A 23,904-nucleotide genomic window follows, 5' to 3' on the forward strand; every position below is an offset into this window, starting at 1 on the left:
AAGAGTGTATGGGACTCAGCAGATGAGTACAGTTCAGAAACCTTGTGATATGTCTGGAACCTTCACCACCCAGGCTACACAGGGCACCAGGCTACACAGGGCACCAGGTTACACTGGGCACCAGGTGCACTAGGCACCAGTACACACGGGACCCTCTCACAGCCCAGGTTACACTGGGCACCAGGTTACACAGGGACCCTCTTCACAGCCCAGGTTACACTGGGCACCAGGTCACACAGGACCCTCCTGGTGCCTGCTCACACCCCTACACGGTCAAGGTCACACAGGGATTCACACCCAGGTTACAACTGCGCGGCACCGAGGTGGACATCTGTGCACCGAGTATAACACAAGGACCCTCTATAGCACAGCCACAGGTACACTGTGGCCACACCATGGTATCGATCTAGCCGCGCATGCCCAGGAGTCCGACACAGACCCTCTTCACATGCCGCAGTGTATACACTGACGCGGGTGGCATCACAGGGGTTGTGAAGGGGAGGCAAAATCCAAGAGGTACACTGGGCGGCACTCACGCGTGATGTACACAACCTGCGACGCCGTCGCCTCTCTTGCACAGCCCAGGTTTGTACACCTGCCAGTGTAGACCTGGGCTGTGTTCTAGAACAGAGTTACACAGAGAAGAAAGCCTACTTCAGCCAGTCCCACGTGTGTAAGTTACACCTGTCGCGCCCAGTTGTGTAGCCTGTGGACACCCAGCTGTAAACATCAGGGTTTACACTGGGCACCAGGGTTACACAGACGGGACCCGTCGTTCACAGCCCAGGTTACACTGGGCCACCAGGACACTCGCCCCTGGGCAACCTGGCACCAGTACAGCGAGTGGACCCTCTCTTCCCCAGACATGGTCCACCCTGAGGTTTATACCGACACTCAGTGAAGGCACCCAGGCCTGGTACAGCCAGGAGTCCCCTTCGACGAACCGCAGGGACACTGGAGACGCACACAGAAGAGACCCGTCGTTCACAGCCCAGGTTACACTGGGCACCAGGTTACACAGCGCACCAGGTTACAAAGGGCAGACAGCACACAGGGAGCCTGGGGGAGGGGCCTGGGGTGGGATAGCCGTCCATAGTTCACAGGAGGGAGCCAGGATCGTGACTGATCCGCTAACAATTGCATCAAAAGCATCGGGCAAAATCAGCGGCATGCCAGCCAGGAGAGATCCATCACACAAGCCAGGGCACGTGGGCTCCGGAACTGCTCTCTCCCCCTCTCTCTCAATCGCTCTCTTTCTCTCCTTGGCCTGTTGGGCTTGTCAGTGGCAGACTGAGCCATGCTGGAGCTGGAATCAAAGCCTTCCTTCCCTGGTGTGACATTCACAGCATTTCAATTGAGCCATCAATCTGTCAAGCCCCACTGCTGCTAAGCCAGGCTGGATTACACACTGAAAGAGGGAGTGCAGGGGTTGGATGTGGATGTACCTTTCCCCTTTCGCCACCTCACTGTAGTTAGGGTCTGTTGAACACTATGTACTGAACATCATGTGACAAAAGATGGGTTTTCGGAGGCGGCCGTGTTAAAGTTGTTTTTCTCTCATTATGTATTCCACTGATGCCAATTTGAAGTTTCTCTAACTCTTGCTTCTCTCTCCCCCTCTTTATGTGTTTGTTTTTGTTCTTCAGACCGGGCTCCTGTAAGGAGGAGATAAAGTCCTCTAGTAGGACAGTCCCCTCCTCGCAGTCCCCGTCTGACTTCCTGGACAAGCTCATGGGGAAAAGGTCTGGCTATGACGCCCGCATCAGACCCAACTTCAAAGGTACCTTAAGTATGTTCAGAAGTGGGCCACAGCTCCCATAAAAAACACTGAAACTTCACGGAATGAATGCAAGCGGACAGCCACTGTTTTTAATAAAAWGCTAGATAGGACTTGCCTGTAGAAGTGTATAGGAAGCATAGAACTGCTTACTTAAAGTTTGAATGAGTTTGAATTTTATCCATAAATGTACCCAGATTTCTATTATATGAAAATATTTTGATTACTGAATGCCATAATGTAATTATTTTGTTAGATACTTCTCCCTAATAGCTGTAATCATATTTTTTCGAAGCCATTTTAGCTGTCACGCTAGCTGTTCAGTCTGAACATATTCACAAATCATGGGAATCCGTTGTGCTGTGCAGACACTGTCTCCCTCCGAGGCACGTGTTGCTAGGCAACCCCCTGCACGTGTCTGGGCAGGCCTGCTTCCTCCATGGCTAAAGCCAGTGTAAGAAACGTGCTAACAAACGTTTGTGCTATGAAACTAAATACAACTTCTTTGCTAGATTCATGATAGTGTTAGACAAAGCAAGGAAAGTGAACTCATTTGCCCATGCTAACGTTCAATCAAACCGTAACTCAATGCCTCAATGCCGGTCTGCCTACTTTCTATAGCAAACCATTTCATGAATGGGGTGGTGTAAATCAAATCAAATTTTATTTGTCACATACACATGGTTAGCAGATGTTAATGCGAGTGTAGCGAAATGCTTGTGCTTCTAGTTCCGACAGTGCAGTAATATCTAACAATTCCCCAACAACTACCTAATACACACAAATCTAAAGGGGTGAATGAGAATATGTACATATCAATATATGGATGAGCGATGGCCGAGCGGCATAGGCAAGGTGCAATAGATGGTAGAATATACAGTAAATACATGTGATATGAGTAATGTAAGATATGTAAACATTATTCAAGTGGAATTATTTAAAGTAGCATTGTATAAAGTGACTAGTGATCCATTTATTAAAGTGGCCATTGATTGGGTCTCAATGTAGGCAGCAGCCTCTCTGAGTTTGTGATTGCTGTTAGGCAGTCTGATGGCGTTGAGCTATAAGCTGTTTTTCAGTCTCTTGGTCCCAGCTTTGATGCACCTGTACTGACCTTGTCTTCTGGACAGAAGCAGGGTGAACAGGCCGTGGCTCGGGTGGTTATTGTCCTTGATGATCTTTTTGGCCTTCCTGTGACATCGGGTGCTGTAGGTGTCCTGGAGGGCAGGTAGTTTGCCCCCGGTGATGCGTTGTGCAGACCGCACCAAGGCTTTTGAGAGCCTTGCGGTTCAGGGCAGTGCAGTTGCCGTACCAGGCTGTGATACAGCCCGACAGGATGCTCTCGATTGTGCATCTGTAAAAGTTTGTCAGGGTTTTGGGTGACAAGCCAAATTTCTTCAGCCTCCTGATGTTGAAGAGGTGCTGTTGCGCCTTCTTCACCACACTGTCTGTGTGGGTGGACCATTTCAGTTTGTCTGTGACGTGTACGCCTAGGAACTTAAAACTTTCCACCTTCTCCACTGCTGTCCCTTCGATGTGGATAGAGGGGTGCTCCCTCTGCTGTTTCCTGAAGTCCCGAGGATGTGGGGACAACAGACTGGGATAGGGAGCGATTGAATTGTCCGTAAACACACCAGCCAGCTGGTCTGAGCATGCTCAGAGGATGCGGCTAGGGATAGTGTACATAATAAACTGGCCACTGAGTGGCTATTTCATACTTGCGCCACATCAGAGAGTTGACAGCAAGACCCTCACCACTTCCTGTACATACAATAACCCTCAGTGTCATTCAAAGATTTCAAAATGATCTCTAACTAACTTTTACACAGCAGGTCAAACAGTTGAAAAGATTCTTCCATATAAGGAGTGATGGATTGTCTTTTTATAATTTCTTCAGGTCCGCCTGTGAATGTCACCTGCAATATTTTCATCAACAGCTTTGGGTCCATCACGGAAACTACTATGGTGAGTCTGACCAACTTGAATTTCCACAGTGAATTAACATCCTGGAATTAGAAACTGTTTTAAGCTAATAATTGAATGTGTTGCTGACTGCTGCCATCTTGAAAGGGTCTCAGAGAGACAAACCTGTATAAAGAAAGGTGAAATAAAAAATGTAAATGAATATGCGCTTTATACAAAATACCATAATTGTCCAGGTAGCATGATAACCCTGAGGCAGTCTCATTGCTTTGTAATCATGAATGACTGTGAAAAGGAGCATATTTGAGCAGGTATACACGAGCAAAATCCCTGAATTGAAGAGAAATCTAAATGATCTCCTCCAGCTAATACTGTTAATTCCATCCCTTTGGCCTGCTCAGTATTGGATCAATTCCCTCACCGCTCTCCCTTTATTTCCTGGAGTCTATCAGAGCAACCTTCAGAGACCAGTGGGTCAGTGATGTTCTGATAATGAACTGTCCGCTCTGCAATTAAAATGAAAAATTGGAGGAAAAAAAGAGTGAAATGGGGAGAAGTGCGAAAGAATCTCTCCCCGTAAGCCTGTCCAATACAAGAGGGAAAGTGCTTGGTCAGTAGATTGTAGTTGTTAAAGGCTCTTTTGGCACAGAGGGCTGGACCCCAGGTTAGGTCAGTGTGGACAGAGGACACTAGTGATGTCACTGGACGATGTGGTAAAGGCCTAGTGTTTATTGTGATAAATGTGTTGTGCTGCCCTTAGTTTATTTGTGGTACCTCATGGGAACAGAGACAGACCGTTATGAACTGCCGGAGAAGACAGACAGCATTTACTTAAATGATTCACTTGAATAACTCCTGTGACTAAATGAGGACGTGAACTTTTTGTGGAATTAACCAAATTTCAAAGTAGTCATTCATTGATTTTGCTTCCCACAAAGCATATTTTTGTCATTTCAACAGGCACTGAACAGAACTTAGATTAACCCAGAATCTGGTACTTCATTCTGCACTAAGTATTCTAGGTTATTGTCTGTGATTTCCCCCTTTACAAATGGACAAAATGTAAATTACTCCTGCATGACTCCTAATTCCTTTAGTGTAACCCTAAACTACATAGATTCACACTACTTTCCAAAGTATAAATACACCCTACTTTTCAAAGAACTAATTAAAATGTCGCATTGTCTTGGCTATAATTAACAACAGTAAAGGTTATTAATTTAATCAGACTTCCTACTTTACATCAGAGACAGACGATCATGAACCGAACAAGCTAATTGAAGAATTGAAACCTGGCAACGGTATCACTTCATTAATTGCCTCCTATAGTGTGTGACAAGGTATGACATACTGTCTCGAACTACTATGTCTCAATCTCGATTCATCTTCCACAATTCCTGACTTCCTACCTCCTCGCCTCCTTCTCAACCGCATTCCAGGAGAAGTTCCAAATCCATCCCCTCTGACCTTTTTCCCAGTGTGTTTTTGAGGAGGCAGCGAAGAAAGAGAATGCGAGGAATCGAGGAAAGATTCATTGAGAAAGAGACGATTACTAAATTTATTGGTCAATCCACAGGACTACAGGCTCAATGTGTTCCTACGGCAAAAGTGGAACGATCCCCGTTTGGCTTACCAGGAGTACCCAGACGACTCCTTGGACCTGGATCCTTCCATGTTGGACTCCATCTGGAAGCCTGACCTTTTCTTCGCTAACGAGAAGGGGGCTAACTTTCACGAGGTCACCACCGACAACAAACTGCTGCGGATCTTCCAAGATGGGAGTGTACTGTATAGCATCAGGTGAGCAGAAACAATTCAGTCTGTGGCCACAAGGGGAGCAAGTGAGTTATTCAAGATGCTTCTGTCTGTGGCCACAGGGGGACCTAGTGAGTTATTCATCACATTAACTTTGATACCAATATATTAGCCCCACAATCAAAACCAAACACTGCTGTGAGTTGATCTATCTCTCCTTCATCAACATTCATGACCCCATGAAAGGAATTGAAAAACATTCAGTTAGGCATACCATATTGGTTACAACGGCAGATTTATTCGCTAACAATCACACAGTAGTCCAAAAGGCATTTTAGGAGCTACCTCTCTGAAACCGAGGACACAAAGAAACTTCGAAGGCTCATTCGTCAGTGTATTTGTGGGGGATATTTTTGAGCCTGGAATTTCACGTCATCGCAGCACAATAGCGATGGGGCTCCTGCTGCGAGCAGCGTAGCGCTGGTGCCTCTCGTCTGTCCTCTGGGCAATGCATTACAGCAGGTAATTACACGGCTTCTCTTAACTCAAACTCCTTAATAGTTACTTCTCTTCCCCGCGGCTCCTTGAAGGCTCAATGCATCAGCGCTTCAATAAATAAAGGGAAGGATGTGTCTACCAATTAGTTTGCTATTGTAACCAAATGGCATTGTAACTCACGGCATCCTTTGCAATTTGCCTTTTTTGATAACGCTTACAATTCATGCCCTAATGTATAGTACAGAGTTAATCTTGGGATAGGTCGTAAAACTGTCCACCGTCAAAGCATTAGGTGAGTTTTAATCAAATGTCTGCCCTGTGAAGCACCTTTAGTGACCTTTGCAGCTGTCCTCCTTGCCTCTGTCTTCATTTCTCTCTGTATGTTATAATTCTCTTCTTTCACGCTCTCCTTTGCCCTTTACCTTAACCTAAAGCTGCCCTTCTCTCCTTCTATCTCAGGCTGACTCTCATCCTGTCCTGCCCTATGGACTTGAAGAATTTCCCCATGGATATTCAGACCTGTACCATGCAGCTTGAAAGCTGTGAGTCTCCCTCTATCTCCTTCCTCTTCCTCGTTTTCCTTTTCAACTCCTCCTTCTCCCCTTTTCACACTGGCTATTAGCTTATAGATGGAGCAATTTAAGTTGTGAAAATCTTGAGATATTATCATCACAAAGGGGTGACATTGATTGAGGTTATATTCAATACCTGAATGTGACCGGCTAGGTTTTGAGTTGCTGCTTTTATCAAACATCCTCTGATGACGGTTACGCGTGCATAAAATAACACCGACACTGACTGTGCAATAACAAATTACACGCTTTTTATTTTACCTTTATTTAACTAGGCAAGTCAGTTAAGAACAAATTCTTATTTTCAATGACGGCCTAGGAACAGGTTAACTGCCTTGTTCAGGGGCAGAACAACAGATGTTTACCTTGTCGGCTCGAGGATTTGATCTTGCAACCTTTCGGTTACAAGTCCAACGCTCTAACCACTAGGCTACATGCCACCCCTTTGACAGTGATATCCCTTAAGGGTAATGAAATTAATGTGCGGTGTATCAAACATGTAGGAATCTCTTCATGAAAAATATAAATAGAACAGAGTCAGTGGATAAATCCTGGATAGAGCATGTCCTTCCTTATTACCTAGATAAAAGGTCAAGAAAAAAATAAGTCAATTCGCTACCCCCTTGCCCCCAGCACTGATGGCATCTGCCCCCCCACAAATCCAATTTCCAGGATATCAATAATGAAACCTTCATTTTATGTTCCCTTTTATTATATGACCCACCCCTGGCGCCCTCCACAAGGCCAGACAAAATAACTTAAGTCTAGTTAATATTCCTATTGCTTTGCCCCTCTGTTTCAATTGGAAGAGTTTTACTAGTGTAGGAACTTGCTTGGAGCATATACACAGACTGTACCAAACATTAGGAACACCTTCCTAATATTGAGTTGCACCTCCCCCCTTTTGTCCTCAGAACAGCCTCTAGAGTGTACCACAGTATGAGTCATAATACCCATAAAACCTGGTGGTCAAACAGGGAAATGGATCCAATCGTTTTTCCATTGGAACCATTTCCCTGTTTGACCACTAGGTTTTATGGCTATTATGAAACCTCCACTGTTGGGTTCTATATGTCGGGTAATGGACACTACTAGGTGTCCATGCCGGATGCTGGCAAGTGTTGACTCCAATGCTTCCCATGGTTGTATCAAGTTGGCTGGATGTCCTTTGGGTGGTGGACCATTATTTATACACATGGGAAACCGTTGAGCGTGGAAAAACCCAGCAGCGTCGCAGTTCACGACACAAACCGGTGTGCCTGGCACCTACTACCGTACCCTGTTCAAAGCCACTTAAATCTTTTGTCTTGCCCTTTCACCTTCTGAATGGCACACATACACAGTCTGTGTCTCAATTGTCTCAAGGCTTAAAAATCCTTATTTAACCTGTCTCTTCCCCTTCATCTATACTGATTGAATTGGATTTAACAAGTGACAACAATAAGGGATCATAGCTTTCACCTGGATTCACTTGGCCAGTCTTTTGTATACTCAGTGTATTTCAATGCCAAATATGATAAAGATGAATAAATATATTTGTGGGAATCAATATGCAGATGCATGTACAGATGTAGGATCTTAATTTGACCTATATTGTCACAGCAAAATAATCCTGCAGCAATAGGATTTGAAAGGCTATTAGTTGGCCACAATTAGGCTACATGAAAAGTGCTAAACTGTTAATTTAACCATGTTGGTTTTCTGTGAATTCATGCAAATTATGAAGCTCATCTGCATTTCCTGTGTTGCAGGAAAATTCTCAGCAACAAAAGAATGATCAAATTAAAATCCTACATCTGTGAGGTTCACTATTCTCAGCATTGCCCTACAGAGTAACCCTATACCACTGTCGTCGTCGTCGTCGGCCCCTCCGTTGTCTGCAGTTAAACCCTCCTAAAGTGTGGAGAGCAAGTGAGGAGAGATCTTGTCCAACAGCGGAGAACGTGCCAGCCAGCAGGTTTACTACCTGACAGGGCCATTACAGGAGTCCTAATCCTTTCTGATTAAAGGAAGCCCTCCTCTCCGTGGCTCTAAAGGGACCGGCCAGCTCTGTTTTGACAAGTGTTACTACACCGCCCAAGGGTGTGATCACCTTGTCTGCCCGGGAGGACAGTGCGAGGACACAGTTGCAGGTTTAACTGCCACGCGTTGTGCCAACTGCCAACGCTGCCACATTGAGAGAGAGAGCGAGGAGGGAAAAGAGAGGGAGGGGGAAGGGAAAGAGGGAGTGGTCTGAGGATTCCAGTGCTGTTTGTTAGCTGTAATCTTGATGCCTTGAGTTCTAGTAAACATTTACATTTTTAATGTTTGCCTTATTCTGACAGATCATGTAGCTATTTCATATTTCAAACAATCTTTTAAACCATGATGTGTTCTTGTGACCCAATTTGGTATCATTAAGCTAGTAAGTAAATGGATAAAGTAGGTAACCTTGTCAAACACATCCAGACAGTCCAGAGAACATTTCATCACCATTATGAAAACCTTGATATTCTCCTTGCTTGTTAATGAAGGTTGTGTGAATGACTCAGAAGTCAACAGGGGAGAAATACGTGTGTTTTAGTGGTGGCGTTGTTTTCAGTCTGCTGGTAAGGATCGGGGGATAATATCTTGAATAATTGATGTCTTTGTTACTCAGGCCCCAGAGGCCCCAGATGGACATCAGTAGTATTATTCAGATGTGTAAAGTATTCTACGGCAGGGGGTGCGCAAAGCAATTACAGTCTCGTCTTGAGTGGTTACGTACGGGTGCTTGGTCGAGTGTGATGTATGTTTGCTTACACTGTAACCTCGCCAAACTGACAGGCTTTGTGGGTCTTCAGCGGCACAAACACGTGTAAGCGAATGCAAGGGCAACCCTGCATCCATTAAGCCATTAGCTCCCGCTGTCGGGGAGGCATGCACCTCACGTTCACCCTTCGCATTCAACCTTCAAGGAACCGGTCTGCCACTTTGGAAGCTGTGGCGTATGACCTTTATCATGACAAACAGGCGGGGAGGGAGATGTGAACAGAATGGCAGCTGGACTGAGGGACATCACCCTGTGTACCCCACACCTCTCCCTCTCCCACCCTCTCTCTTTACACCCCGGTCTATCTCTGTCCAACCCTCCATCTCTCCCTTTCTCAACTCTATCCCTCTCTCCATATGTCTATCATTTAAGCTTGGGCGGTATACCGTATACCAGGTTATTTTGAAATGGCCACGGGATGGTTTTTCAATACCATCAATACCATTTGAAACTTTCTCTGAAGTTTTTCAATACATTGTAGCTACTTTTTAAGTAAATACCTGTAGTCAACTTGTGCAATGCGTTAAGAGATAAAGAAGGTTATTCCATATTATTTTACATTATGAAGCTTATAGTTCCCCAGAACAAATGAGCCAGTCACGTGTAAATAGCACAAAGGGAGAAAGGCGGAGCAGGTGAGTCCAGCTGTGTATTGACGGGTCGCGTTTCATATTGAATGTTTTTGGTTTCAATCGAGTGATCAGGGACGTGCAACTATAGATTTCCGTCAGAAATACGTTAGTGCAACACATTCGGCAGAAAATTTGTTAATTTTCATGAACAGAAGTGGAACGCTATTCGGCTGGCAGCCACACAAGGTTTTTGCAAAAACGATGCATGGCCATCATATTTCTAATGTTTATCATGTTTTTCTTGAAGTTAATCTTTAATTTTACCAGAGGAAAGTAGGTTGGCTATACCAAGAAAAGGACCAGAGATAAGTAGCTACACATCAGTCAAAGCACTGTCTGCTGATAGAATTCCCGTTCTTGAATTCTCATGAGTGGAGAGGTGCAACTGAAGCACGAAATGTGTGTGATGCCCAGCAGAAATTACAAAAATAAGCATTTTAGATCTGCCTTCACAAAACGCAGACTAAGATTTCTTATGCATATTATATTTTTTCAGTGCGTGAAAAATTCAGTTTAACTTCCCTTACGAAAAAAGATTGCAGTCAGAGTGCAGTATAACCGAGGTACAATACAGTATAACTGCAGTTAAAGTGCAGTATGCTGCAAATACTGCTTTTTTTTCAAGTTTTTTTTTACTACAGTAATTTTGCAGTGTAACTGCAGTTACAGTGCAGTATAACTGCAGTTATAAACTAGGTGGTTCGAGCCCTGAATGCTGATTTGGCTGACAGCCATGGTATATCAGACCGTATACCACAGGTATGAGAGAACATTTATTTTTACTCCTCTAATTACATTAGTAACCAGTTTATAATAGCAATAAGGCACCTCAGAGTTTTGTGGTATATGGCCAATATATCACGGCTAAGGGCTGTATCCAGGCACTCTGCGTTGCGTTGTGCATAAGAACATCCCTTAGCCGTGGTATATTGGCCATATACCACATCCCGTCGTGCCTTATTGCTTAATTATATTGCAGCACACTGCAGTTATTCTGCAATTACTGTGTCCAAAATACCACAGTTGACTGCAGTTACTGCACTTTTTTTGTAACGGTTGCTAGTTATCTAAGTAAGATACTGAATTAATAAGGTGACGGGGCATCATAATGTCTTAGCTTTCTGCCGTGTCAAATAAGTCAAAGCCCTTTGGATGAGTTATCTTTACAGCTGCCAATGCTATCTTTTTGATTTCCTTGCATTTTTCTCCTCTGCCTGTCTGCTCCTCTCCGTCTGCTTTTTCCCCATCTTCTCAGAGCAGAGCAGAGCAGGCGGGCTTCTTACCCTAGCGACTCCGGACAGATACAGTGTGTACACATGCTGCTTCAGAGCAGACAAGCATGGATCAAAACATTGTTCATTTGCGCAATGTCTCATTCACATTCACTTGTAAATGTCCAAACTCACCAAAAGTGACATTCGGTAGCTCCTACATATATTTATAACTTTATGAGCTGGATTGTCTTTCTTTGCAATTTGTTATTTTCGTGTGTGTTTGTTAGCATATTTAGCTAGCAGACTCCATGGAAATTCGCTATTACTTGTGCTACTTTTGTTAGCATTCTGGAAACAGATTCCCAATGGTCGTTTTTTTGCGTTTGTTTGGCGCCCCCTTGTGTATTAAGCATGTAATATTGTAAATCCCAGAATGACGATACAAAAATCTGGAAACCGCCCAACCCTTATATCTTTCCCTTTGCACCTCTGTTTCTCAATGTCTCCCACCCCTCCTCCCCCCACTGTCTCGTTCTCTGTAGTTGGGTATACCATGAATGATCTGATCTTCGAGTGGTTGGCCGAGAACCCGGTGCAGGTGGCTGATGATCTGACGCTCCCACAGTTTGTGCTGAAAGATGAGCAGGATCTAGGCTACTGCACCAAGCACTACAATACAGGTGGGACCTTGGTGGAACTTCACTTCCATTGTTCTTCTGGTAGAAACATAAATGACAGTATAGAGGTTTGGGGATTGAATCCAAGTTTAAGAAAAGTTCAGAGCATAAAGACGGTGCTTTCTACTCACTTAGTTTAACTGAGAAAAATAATATAATTAAGTGCTCAATGGAGTAGCAACAACTTCCTTATCAACATGGACCAGTGGCAACTTTTCCAACCTACACATTTAAACTACTTAAATTCTTCTGAATATGCCAAAAAGACTGACACACATACTTGCCATTTCTATTGTTTCCTGTGGCAGGTAAATTCACCTGCATCGAGGTTAAGTTCCACCTGGAGAGACAGATGGGCTATTACCTGATCCAGATGTACATCCCCAGCCTGCTCATTGTCATCCTGTCCTGGGTCTCCTTCTGGATCAACATGGATGCTGCACCGGCTAGAGTGGGCCTAGGCATCACCACCGTGCTCACTATGACCACCCAGAGCTCCGGGTCCCGGGCCTCTCTACCCAAGGTCAGCAGAGATAATGGTCTACCAACCTCAGGGATGTAGTGTTAAAAAGTAAGGCAAGTAAGCGGGATGATGGACGGCGAGTATAGTAAGTGCTAAGGCGCGTAAACACTATACACCAGATGCGTCGCTGTCAACGCAGAGCTTGTAGGAACCGCTAGATTTGGTGGGTATGTATCAGAATCTTTCAAGTTGTTTCAGTCCAATCAAATGACTCCTCTCCCAATGTTGATTGGCTATTTCAGATGTCACGTTAGTAGGCCGGTTCAAAGTAGACCATGCCAATTTTCGAAGTATGAAGCTAAGATCAATCTGATGTTCCACCTGGTTATCGTCACCTGACAGATCACAGAACGCAATGTAACGGTCCAGTTCATAACCAATACTTCCAGCATCTGCAATGCTTGCCATGACGCACATGTGGAAGTACCTGGATAAGTAACTGCTGCCTCACGCTAGGCCTCTAGGTTCGACGGGTTAAGAAAATATCACAATAACTAGGTTAGACTGGATAAGGAAATATCACAATAACTAGGCCATGTCTAGACAGGTAGCTGGCAGACTATTGAATTTCCAATTTGAGTTTGACCTGTTTTGACCTTGGCGTGTTCATGAATAGAGTGGAGTTGACTTTACCTGGGTCTTACTGTGACCTCTCAAGGATGATGTCTGCCTGTATCTTATTGACTCCCATTGGAATTCTGAGCCATTCTGAGGACATGGCTCCATAGTCTGCCTGGTTGAGGGATGGGTTGAAAGTCCTTGCGCCACACCTCCGTCATTATGCGCACCAACACCTCAATTGATTGGCTATTGATGACCTGGCGACCTTGTGTGCCCCTTCCCTGCGTCTCCAGGTGTCCTACGTGAAGGCCATTGACATCTGGATGGCCGTGTGCTTGCTGTTCGTGTTCGCCGCACTGCTCGAGTACGCAGCAGTCAACTTTGTCTCACGGCAACATAAGGAGTTCATCAGACTGAGGAAGAAGCAGCGGCGGCAGAGAATAGTGAGTGTAAACCACCACACACACACACCTACCTGTCATCTCCTATCACACTGACTTATGCCCCATGTTATGGTGCGCCTATGTTTATTCAGAGACTGACAACGGCAACACACTACAGCTGGCCGTCACATTACATGAGAAAGATCAGCTCGTTTCAGGCTCAGCTCATTTCCATGGTGAGCACTAACTTGCATAGAGATTTGTGTGCTCCCTGCTCCCCCCGGCACACCATTCCCCTGCTGAGTTAACAGGCTGTTTTCCAGCCTCACATCACTGGAACTCTGGGAAAGTAATACAGGGGTTTTTAAAGGATGAACGAGAGCTTACGACTTAAATTGCTGATCTGAAGTATTACTTTCCAGGCAAACAACCAATCCACCATGTACCCACTTGTAGAGAGTGTAGAGCGGTAGTGCTACTGAGAGCATATGATCAAATGGAAGACCCTTTAGCGAAACAGAATTAAATCTCAAGAGCAGAGACAAGAGTCCGAAAGAATTACATTAAGCTGTGCTCCAAAATGGCTGGGCTGCTTTCCCAGACTTGTAGTAAAGCTTCCACTGTCCAGGGCAGACAAATCCCACAGATTTAATGGACCGTCTACTGGACCCAAATCAATAACAGGGGAGAAAATGATTGTCCATGAGAGCAAGAAGTAACTCCTCCCATAGCGGCTATATCGGTCCGCTAACATAGGACTAGTAAAGGGCCAGTACATTACTTTTGTGAGGAAATATTAATATTGTTTTTTAATTCCTATTTTTCAGGGGGTGCATTAGCACCCCTACTTCCCTATGACTCCTCCTCTCCACATCAGTTGGGCAATTACTCCCGTCGAGAAATTTGGCTTCTGAATTATCCATCTAGGGTGGTATTGAAGCAAAGCCTTGGTCTGATGGAGCACATCTATCTACTGCCACCGACTGACCAGGGTTCATCAATACCTATTGTACCTCCATGGTCTTCAGCTTTGAAAAACCAGAGAGAGCAGTTAGACCCTGAGTCCCAAGCACCCATGTACCTCTACTGTATACACTACAGCTTACATCATACAGGAATAAAATGTGTTATATTGTAGGGTGTTTCCTGAGCCAACAATTGTAGGGTGTTTGCCGAGCCAACAATTGTAGGGTGTTTGCCGAGCCTACTCTAGTTCCTTAAGGATATTTTCCTCAGCCTCCTGAGCCACAGTAATTCCTTTGGTAACAGCTATGGATGATGAATTGTACTTTCAACGTTTTCCTTGAGCACTTCTGATTTAAAGACTAAATAGCATAGCTTGTTTTCCGTTTAGTTCCACATCACCATGTTTGATACATTTTATGTCCACTTCATTTATCACACGTTTTGGCTCAAAGCTAGTGCTTTAGCTGAATTTGGAATGAAGCAGAGAAGACTTCCTGCACTCAGCAAAAAGCAGATTAGCATTTCTGTGGAATTAAGTTTGAGGAACTTAGCGAATCTTTCTCTCGGGACCCTTGTAATATAATAAAAGCTGAGCAAATAAGTACACAGTTCAATGTGCAACTGGTTTCTGACTGGTATTGAGAGAATAGCATGGTTTCAAATGGCATTATTCCAATCTGTGTACTTGCTCCTTTCCCTACGGAGGCCATGGCCTTGGCCAATCAACCGGGGAGTGTAGAGTCACTGAGGAAAGTGAACGACCTGCCTAGCAACAGCACAACCAGCACCAGCTACCACGGGAACCTGAATCAGCACTGCAGCGCCTGTGCCAGGGTAAAACCAACCAGTGTCACCTCTGACCCCAAACCGAATGTCTTCCGCCACTTCTGATCCCCAAACTGAATGTGTTCTGCTCCACCATGTGTCGCCCTAAAACAAGCTCCTTCTCACTCTCCTTCCCCTGGTTTGGCTCCTGACCTTCACTCCGTCCTAATTATAAACATTGATTTGAAGTCCGAAGTCTTTCTATGTCTGCGGCTCCAGGTGTGTTCTCTCCCTCGTCTGTCATCACTTTGTGGGGGTGGGGGGGGGGTTTCACAGTGCCTTCAGAAAGTATACATACCCCTTGAAATATACTTACCTGTTTGATTTCAAAGTGGCGACAACTACTTGCTGCTCTGACCCCCAAGCCAAAGTCGATAATGTAAAACGTTGGTGTGAATTTCTAGCAGTCGGGTAAAAGGAAAGTCACCAGAAGTGCAACTCTATTTTTAACACAAACTTTTCCACATGCACTCAGTTTACACTCTGTAGCAGAAACAGACTGGCAATAGGGCAGTTCGTGCAAATGCCCGGTGGGCTGGTCCATCTTTAGGACGCAATGCGGGCGCAGCCCATGGGCATGCAAATGTTATGATTTTTGCTCAGAATGATCACCATTTGGCTAATTGACTGCTGTCCAATTAACCAGACGCTGGCCCAAAATGGACCAACCCAGGGCTGGTGTGTCAGAAATGCTCTGGCCAATTTCTGGTCCTTGTCCGCCCCTGCTCTGCAGAGTCAGGACACTGCATGCTGTTGATCCCAGTGGTGAGAACGGCACTCCTCTTCAACAAATCACAAAGTGTGTACCGAAGCTACCTGACTGGGGCCAAGAGCACGGGCCAACGACGATGAGTACCTATTATCTTTAGTGAAACGCATCATTAGACCTCAGCACATGATGTACTGTAGTTTAGGTGGAAGTAGAAGAGATAATTAAGTGCAAGAAGATCTCCTCATCCTTCTGTTGTAAGGTGTAATTTGTCATTGTGCAACAGATAAATGGTTAATTTCTACCAAGTTCACTTACAGCCCAGGAACAAGGCAGGCAAGTCGGAGAGGGAAGCCAATGCTCATTATTGAAGAAAGGAACATGGCGGAGCTGAAGTTGGGCTATAAATGGGGACATATTGGTAACTGCCCTTCACTAAGGGCATCAAGGGTCAGGGAGAGAGACACTCAAGGGGGGGGTCAATTGACTCACTGCCGTCATACTGACTATTAATCACCCAATTTAGATCCTACATCTCCACTTTCCCTCTGCCAAATGGCATCTCTCAAGGTGTCAAAGGACTGTCAGCGTTAAGCTACATGTCTATTAATATTCTCCACAAAGAAAGGGAACAGGGCGTCTCACTCTGCGTGGAAAGGGTGCCATCCATCACATGGTAATGCCCATTGTGAGTTTTTTGTCGGACCCTGACTTTTCACTCAGGCACCTTGAGAGATCATTATTTCAGAAATGTTGGGGAAAAGGTGTCCTTAGCCTACAAAGAGAAATGGAGGTAATTTTTGTTATACTGATAATTAAAATTTCCCCTTCGCTTTAATGATGATGTTCCTCTCCTTCTACCCTCCCTCTGTGTAGAGACACTCCGGAAAGACAGATGATTGAACAAAAGTGATCTTAGGTCGCTGGCTTGATTAATTAATCAATCAATCAATCAAATGTATTTATAAAGCCCTTTTATAAACACCATCTCTCATAAAGAATCCATCACACGAGGCAAAAGTACAACACTTTAGACTGGAAATACATCTCCCTTTAAGTTATATTTTCAGGCATGCTTGATGTTTTTTTTTTATGTCGTGCCCTCACCCTATAGCCCTTTTGCTACGATAAACCCCAAATGCCTGCATCTGAGAATTATCCACTGGGAAGAAATATGAGCTAATGCCAGTTGACAGTGTGAAGCCAATCTGTGTTTTCCTTTTGATTCCCCAGGAAGAAGAACTGGCGAGAGACAGCCGTGGGTTTTACTTCCGCGGCTACGGACTGGGTCACTGCCTACAGACCAAGGACGGAACAACTGTGGAGGGGGCAACGGTCTTCACCCCGCCACCCCCAGCGGTGTCCACTGTTTATGATGGCGAAGCGGTCCGCAAGCGCTTCGTGGACCGGGCCAAGCGCATCGACACGATATCCAGGGCCGTCTTCCCTCTGAGCTTCCTCTTCTTCAACATTTTCTACTGGATCACCTACAAAGTGCTGCGACACGAAGACATCCATGCAAACTTGTAATACGCTCTCTGCTCTAATCCCCACAACTTCCTCATTGTTTCATGCTACATTTCAGTTTTTCTTCTTTCAACCAAAACTGCCTGCAAGATATACATTAAAAAAGGAGGATTAAGTGTTTGAGGCATATGCTTCATAACCATTGATCCTAAAAACTCTGCTCAGGTAGGTCTTCAGAATCTCAGAGCGAGACCATGTGAGCAGAGAACGAAGTGAAGATATGGATTCAAACTGGTGTTAGATTGCAGTTTGTTTTTTTGCGTTCTCTTTTATCTTACTCCTCTTGTTTTGACTGGATTATAACAGATGCTACAGACGCTAGACTAGAGACATAACAATGCTAGTCTTTGAACTTCTGCCTGAACTCTGAAGTCGTGGTCTTTGCCTTTAGCCATATTCCAAAGTGAATATTGATTGTAGCTGGATGGATAATGCTGACTTGAATTTTAACACTCAATGCATCTTTGAATGAATGTTTTTAAAAAATAACAATAAAAAAAGGCTTTTTTACAACTTTAGATTGCCAAACAAATGAGGGAGGGATTGGGGTCTTTGATATCCTGGATATTTAATGGGGTGGGGATATGTTGTTTTAACTACATATGACGAGATTATATATGTATCACACACAAATGTATAAACTGTAGATAAACAGAGTTGTTCATCGATTGCACACCTCACAAATGTGTATTTCCTTTTGTCTAACATTTGAATAAATGGGATATTCTGCCAGGAAATCGCAATTGCTTTTGCTCCTCTGTCGCTAAATGTATTGTTGGCGGAAGATCGAAATTGCTCGCATCACAGAAATGCAGAGCTGTAATACACAGAAGATTCAAGACTGACTTTTAAAACAGTCAGGAAATTCCCCAACAGATTTACAGCATCATAGACAATTGCTTTCTGTTATAGTCTTCCATTAGTTTCCAATATAAACTGGGTGGTTGGAGTCCTGAATGCTGATTTTGCTGAAAGCCATGGTACAGTATATCAGACAATACCACAGGTATGACAAAAAAATCATTTTTACTGTTCTAATTGCATTGGTTTAAAATAGCAATAAGGCACCTCTGGGGTTTGTGGTATATGGGCAATATACCATGGCAAAGGGCTGTAATCCTAAAACCAGCCCCTTAGCCGTGGTCAATTCGTCATATACTACACCCTCTCAGGCAGAATTACTTAATTAGAGTACACCAACAGTGGGCCAAATTCCATTAGGCAAGTGCAAAAAGTGTTGCCACTATTTCATGAAATTTTACAACTTTGCCTCCCAGCAAATAGAACGTCAGTGAACATCAACAGTTTTTGAAGGCTTTTCCCCGGGGCATGAATTGTCACTAGCAGAAACATGCATCACCCCTATACTTTTTTCTATTAGAAGCATCACTGCCAGAATCCTTTAGTGAAACGTATGAAAGCTCCCGTTCATTTTCCTGTCCCCAGTGTGGCTATGGACGTGTGGAGACGTAGAAAGAAAGAGGGCATTGCCAGCAACGGAGGATTGTTTTTTTTAATGGGAAATCAGAGGGTGTTTTATCAACAAATGAGTTTAAAAAGGACTTGCCGTTCACTGCTAATGACAATGAATTCAGACCAGCAACTTCAGCTTACTGTCCTTTGTCTGAGGCGAGGCATTCCTAATCAACTCTTGTTTGCTGTGCTCCCATGGGCGGGCGGGGGTGTGTGGGGGTGTGATCTGTGCCTTTTAGATGTCTATGTTCATGGAAGGTTAAAGGTAGGAGGTTGTGGACACTTGATGAATCGATGCATACGGACAGACCTATTGTCAAAAACCAGCACGTAAACCAATCAGACTGAAAGGGAGTGGGATCTCCTCATTACTTGGGGGATAGTTGCATACAATCTCCATACAATCAGATTTTGAAGGGGCTATTTTTCCCCTCTGATGGAGCTTGTCATTATGATTCTGAAATTACGTGTATACTCTTCCACATGCCCACTGCAGAGTTAATCCAAGGTGGCCCAGAAGGCCCATATTAAAACACTGTCCTCACTATGACAAGTTACGGACGAGAGCTCGATTCCTGTTGTCTCAAATCAAGTTTGATGATGACCCCCTTTTCCAGACATAAATACARGAAAAGAAACATTGGAAATGGGGGAAGGTGAGGCACATTGCCTCAGAGAGTTGAAGGGTTTCTGGACATGAGAACGAATATAGTGGGTTGACACATTCGCTTAAACCCTGCATACTCGCCTCTGACAGCTTAAGTAGATTTTTGAAAAGGAAATCTGAGGGCAATAGGCAAATGTCAAAAAGATTGGATTTTGTAGTCAACAGCGAGGGTCTGTATCTCGGTTTCTTCACAGCAAACACAACCCAAGGGGGAGAGACTGCAACAGGAAAAGTTACAGAAATGGAGACTGCTGTAATTTACTTTAACAACCATTACAGCAATAATGTATCAATTTATTTGAATTATGGCTCTGTATAACATGAGAAGGCATTGTCTCATTTTGTGGAGAAAAATTGTGCTTTTGTGTCAGTTTAAGAGGCTTTTCTATATCTGCAATCCATGACTGACACAAAATAGGCCCTGTGCTTTCTGGCACATCACCCCCACTACGCTCCATCATGCTCCCACCTGCTTCATCCCCACCTCCTGAAGGGAACATTTATCGTCAGGGTCTCTTTACTCAGGGAAATGGGGGAAGATTGAGGGGTGGTGGGGCTCTAATGGATTCCGATAAAGTGGAATCTCACGGATGCCCCTGTAAGACGACCCTGCGGACCTTCCTCTTGACAAGCAACCAGGATTCATAAGCTAACTGTCATTACGCACTTAATCCCCGGGAACGTGAGGACTTTTACAAACGCCGCTCTCGCTCTCTTGCACTCTCTGTGAGAGTAGTATGATTGATCTTGGCGAGGTGGCCCCCAGGTTTTCTCCTGATGATTGATCTTGGTGAGGTGGCCCCCTGGTTTTCTCCTGATGGGCATCATAGGTAAAGGCGGAACCACAGAGCCCTCTAACGGTCTAATCAATAAACAAATTTTCCATCGGAACGATGGCTTCAAATGAGAATATTCAATATTTATTCACTCACTCGACCGTGAGTCACTTGACGATGCCGCGTCATTCCCAACAGGTGACATCAGTCGACTTCGATGACTTCTGTGGCGAGGCATGCTTTTGTGTCTAAGAAAGGGAATTTGGCCCAACCAGGCACTGGAGAAAAGGATATGGTCTGTGTGTTTGTTCCATTTCTTCATGGCAGGCTTTATCATTTTCTGGTTGTCCATGAGCATTCAACAACACAGGTGAACAGAGGACAGACGTGTTGGTTTGATGGATGCGTTGGTCCGCTATGTCAAGGGCATGTCCTTGCCTCCCCCTTGGGGATAATCAACATGCTTTTGCCACTTCCTCGGAGTAGAATGTCAATGGAAGCCACAGGTAAAAACTGATGTGTAAGCCACCACGGAGCATCCTAGGACTGTTGTAATCAATACTGTTGTCCTTTTGGATGAAAGCCTTTTCTGTCTTTCAGTACCATTTCTCACTCACAAGCACAGAAACACATGAATATAATAATAATTAATTACATTTGTAAAGCACTTTTCTCAAAGTGCATAAAATAACAAATACAAAACCAAATAGAATGGTTGTTGGCACAACTAGACAGGGGAACTGACACCAAGGAACCCAGCTGACGCTATATGGGACAAGGATACCAAGGAACACAGCTATCAACAGTAAATATCCACTTATCGAACCACTACCTTCCTCGGACTCGCACACTATAAAATATGATAGAGTGTTTGTACAGAGGGAATTGCTCCAAGCAGGGTTTTTAATGCAGACCTTGAAAATGTCACCAGGCACTTCAAATATAGATATCCGTGCATGGTGAATATACCTTTCATATGTGGTCACTTCAATAGCTCCCTTTACGTAGGGGCCAGGAGAGAGGAGTGATCCTATTTAGCAGTTCCTCTCCCTTAGAATTCCCCTGACAACCTTATAAAGGCTCATGTCAAGGTCTGTCTCCCCCACAACGTCACCTCTACATTAAACAAAATACTCAGGACCCTCCTGCAGGAAAACCACCGGAAAATTCTGTGCAGAGAAACACGGCGCAAACGCACAATCCTCTGCACACCAACACAACTAAAAAAGCACCATCAATACCACTGGCTCAGAAAAGCCAAGGTACACCACAATTAACCAGCTAGAGATTCTACATCAGCTGTAATCACATAAAAGTAGACACGTCCATACACAAACATGGTTCATTTTTTATTTTCTCATTTCTGTTGTCTGAGGTGCCAGTAAGTCTATTAAGTCCACTGGGAGCAACAGCAGAGATGCCACAACACACAACCATTACAGAGATATAAACTCAATTTCGAGACTCTGTATACTGCAGGTTTGCTCCAGATTTTCAGTAAACAGAGGAAAACATTTCCCCGGTATCCTGCAGCTCATCTGTCAATCTCAACACCAAGGTTAAAAGCCCCCATAATTGATGGTGCCTTAAGGTCACAGAGAGATAATATTTGTAACTAGATAATATTTGTAACCAGGCTCCCTGTCCCTGTGGCAGAGGTTTCAAACATTCCGCTAGATTTACGGCTGAAGCCCTTCTGAACACCCCCCTCCCCCACCTTTCTGAGTGAGAAGACAAGGATACAGTGCAGTGTGTGATCAGTCCTACGAGTGAGAAGACAAGGATACAGTGCAGTGTGTGATCAGTCCTCCGAGTGAGAAGACAAGGATACAGTCCACTGCGTGATCAGTCCTCCGAGTGAGAAGACAAGGATACAGTGCAGTGTGTGATCAGTCCTTCGAGTGAGAAGACAAGGATACAGTCCAGAGTGTGACGAGTCCTCCGAGTGGGAAGAAAATCCATTTTAAAAAGCATTTAAGTGCTCACTGTTCTGCACACTTAGCTATAGCAGCCTACATAGAAAATCCATACGATTTCCTTTTCACTAATCCCCCTCACTGCTTCTGCATTTCTTTAATTCAGTAATCTGAGAGAAATTCATTTTCAGCCTATATGCTTCACGGTTTATATGGAATGATTACGGGCATGTGTTCCCACTACCCTTCTCCTCTTTGTCTGAGAACATGACAGAAAGATAAATAGTACATTTTTGCAAATCCTTCAATGTTGTGGAAAAGAATCACCGTAATGACTGCCAAGCCTCCTACCCAAATCTTTTCACTTGTGTGATTAAAGTCAGGGAGAGCAGTCTAGTCACATAGACAAGATGTAACATAGTAAGCTTAAATCCGTGACACTGAAATTAGTATGATATGTTACGTTTGGTATGGTTACATAAGACTGATGGTTACTTAACGCAAAAACAAAAATAGGGTGGTTGGTCGGTGTGGATGGGTGGGCGTATAGTGTGAACCCAAAGGTAGCGAGTTCGAATCTCATCATGGACAACTTTAGCTTTTTTGCCAATTAACAACTACTTACTTCTTTTTAGCTACTTTGCAACTACTTAGCAGGTTAGCTAACCTTTCCCCTAACCATCATTTTAACCCTTTAACCTAACTCCTAAATGTAAAACATTTTACATTTACATTTTAGTCATTTAGTCACACAGCTAGAATTCGTAACATATCATACATTTTGCATATTCATAACATATAGTATGTTTTGCAAATTTGTAACATATTGTACTTTTTGCAAATTCGTAACATAAGATTTTGCACATTCGTAACATATAATACGAATTGTAATTTGTAACATATCATATGAAATGGATGATGGACATCCACAAATGAATACATACTACTGTATATGTAATGTAATTGTACAATACTAAATGGAGTGTCTCGGATTTATGTACAGAATGAAACCGTTTTCAGTTGAATTTAAGTTACGGCCGGAGAGTAGGTGTAGTTGTAGCTCATGGTATTGACAACAAGACCCACATAATGTAAAAACTCTTCACATAACAAAGCAGAAACTGTGATTCTATGTAGAAAACACATCTAGCATGTTGAAATTCACAATATTATCAAGAACTAAACTGAACCATACTAAATAAAAWAAAAAAAATAAACACACCTGAATGACCAGCTATGGCCAATTTATTTCACAGGTGGGCGATTCCATGCCAGAATAGGTGGGATACATTGTTGGCATGTTCTGGCAGTTCTCACATAGAAACTTTATTGGGAGGAAGAATGTTTGGCATGCTTTTTACATTTGTGTCACAAACCATTTTTGAGAAGATCATGATGAAAGTGAAAATGTTATGCCGTTTTTAGACATATACAGTTGAAGTCGGAAGTTTACATACACCTTAGCCAAATACATTTAAACTCGGTTTTTCACAATTCCTGACATTTAATCCTAGTAAAAAATACCCTGTCTTAGGTCAGTTAGGATCACCACTTTATTTTAAGAATGTGAAGTGTCAGAATAATAATAGAGGGAAAGATTTATTTCAGCTTTCATTTCTTTCATCACATTCCCAGTGGATCAGAAGTTAACATACACTCAATTGGTATTTGGTAGCATTGCCTTTAAATTGTTTCACTTGGGTCAAACGGTTCGGGTAGCCTTCCACAAGCTTCCCACA

General features: G+C 43.8%; 1 protein-coding gene across 4 annotated transcripts in view; it reads left to right on the plus strand.

Moving 5' to 3' along the window:
• The window catches only part of LOC111965883 (glycine receptor subunit alpha-4-like), an 83,525-nt gene extending 65,461 nt beyond the window's left edge, over positions 1 to 18,064 (plus strand). The window contains exons 2-10 of one of the 4 annotated variants that reach the window (XM_023990280.2): positions 1,647 to 1,789; positions 3,675 to 3,742; positions 5,277 to 5,500; positions 6,413 to 6,495; positions 11,705 to 11,842; positions 12,148 to 12,362; positions 13,217 to 13,366; positions 14,978 to 15,106; positions 17,040 to 18,064. In XM_023990280.2, the coding sequence (XP_023846048.1) occupies positions 1,647 to 1,789; positions 3,675 to 3,742; positions 5,277 to 5,500; positions 6,413 to 6,495; positions 11,705 to 11,842; positions 12,148 to 12,362; positions 13,217 to 13,366; positions 14,978 to 15,106; positions 17,040 to 17,336 (1,447 nt within the window). In that variant the 3' untranslated portion in view covers positions 17,337 to 18,064. The remainder of the gene's footprint in view (positions 1 to 1,646; positions 1,790 to 3,674; positions 3,743 to 5,276; positions 5,501 to 6,412; positions 6,496 to 11,704; positions 11,843 to 12,147; positions 12,363 to 13,216; positions 13,367 to 14,977; positions 15,107 to 17,039) is intronic. The other 3 variants (XM_023990281.2, XM_023990282.2, XM_023990283.2) reach the window with 3 other exon arrangements.
• The last annotated feature ends 5,840 nt before the right edge of the window (positions 18,065 to 23,904 follow it).

This window comes from Salvelinus sp. IW2-2015, linkage group LG6.2, assembly GCF_002910315.2.
Source record: "Salvelinus sp. IW2-2015 linkage group LG6.2, ASM291031v2, whole genome shotgun sequence".
Lineage (NCBI taxonomy): Eukaryota > Metazoa > Chordata > Actinopteri > Salmoniformes > Salmonidae > Salvelinus > Salvelinus sp. IW2-2015.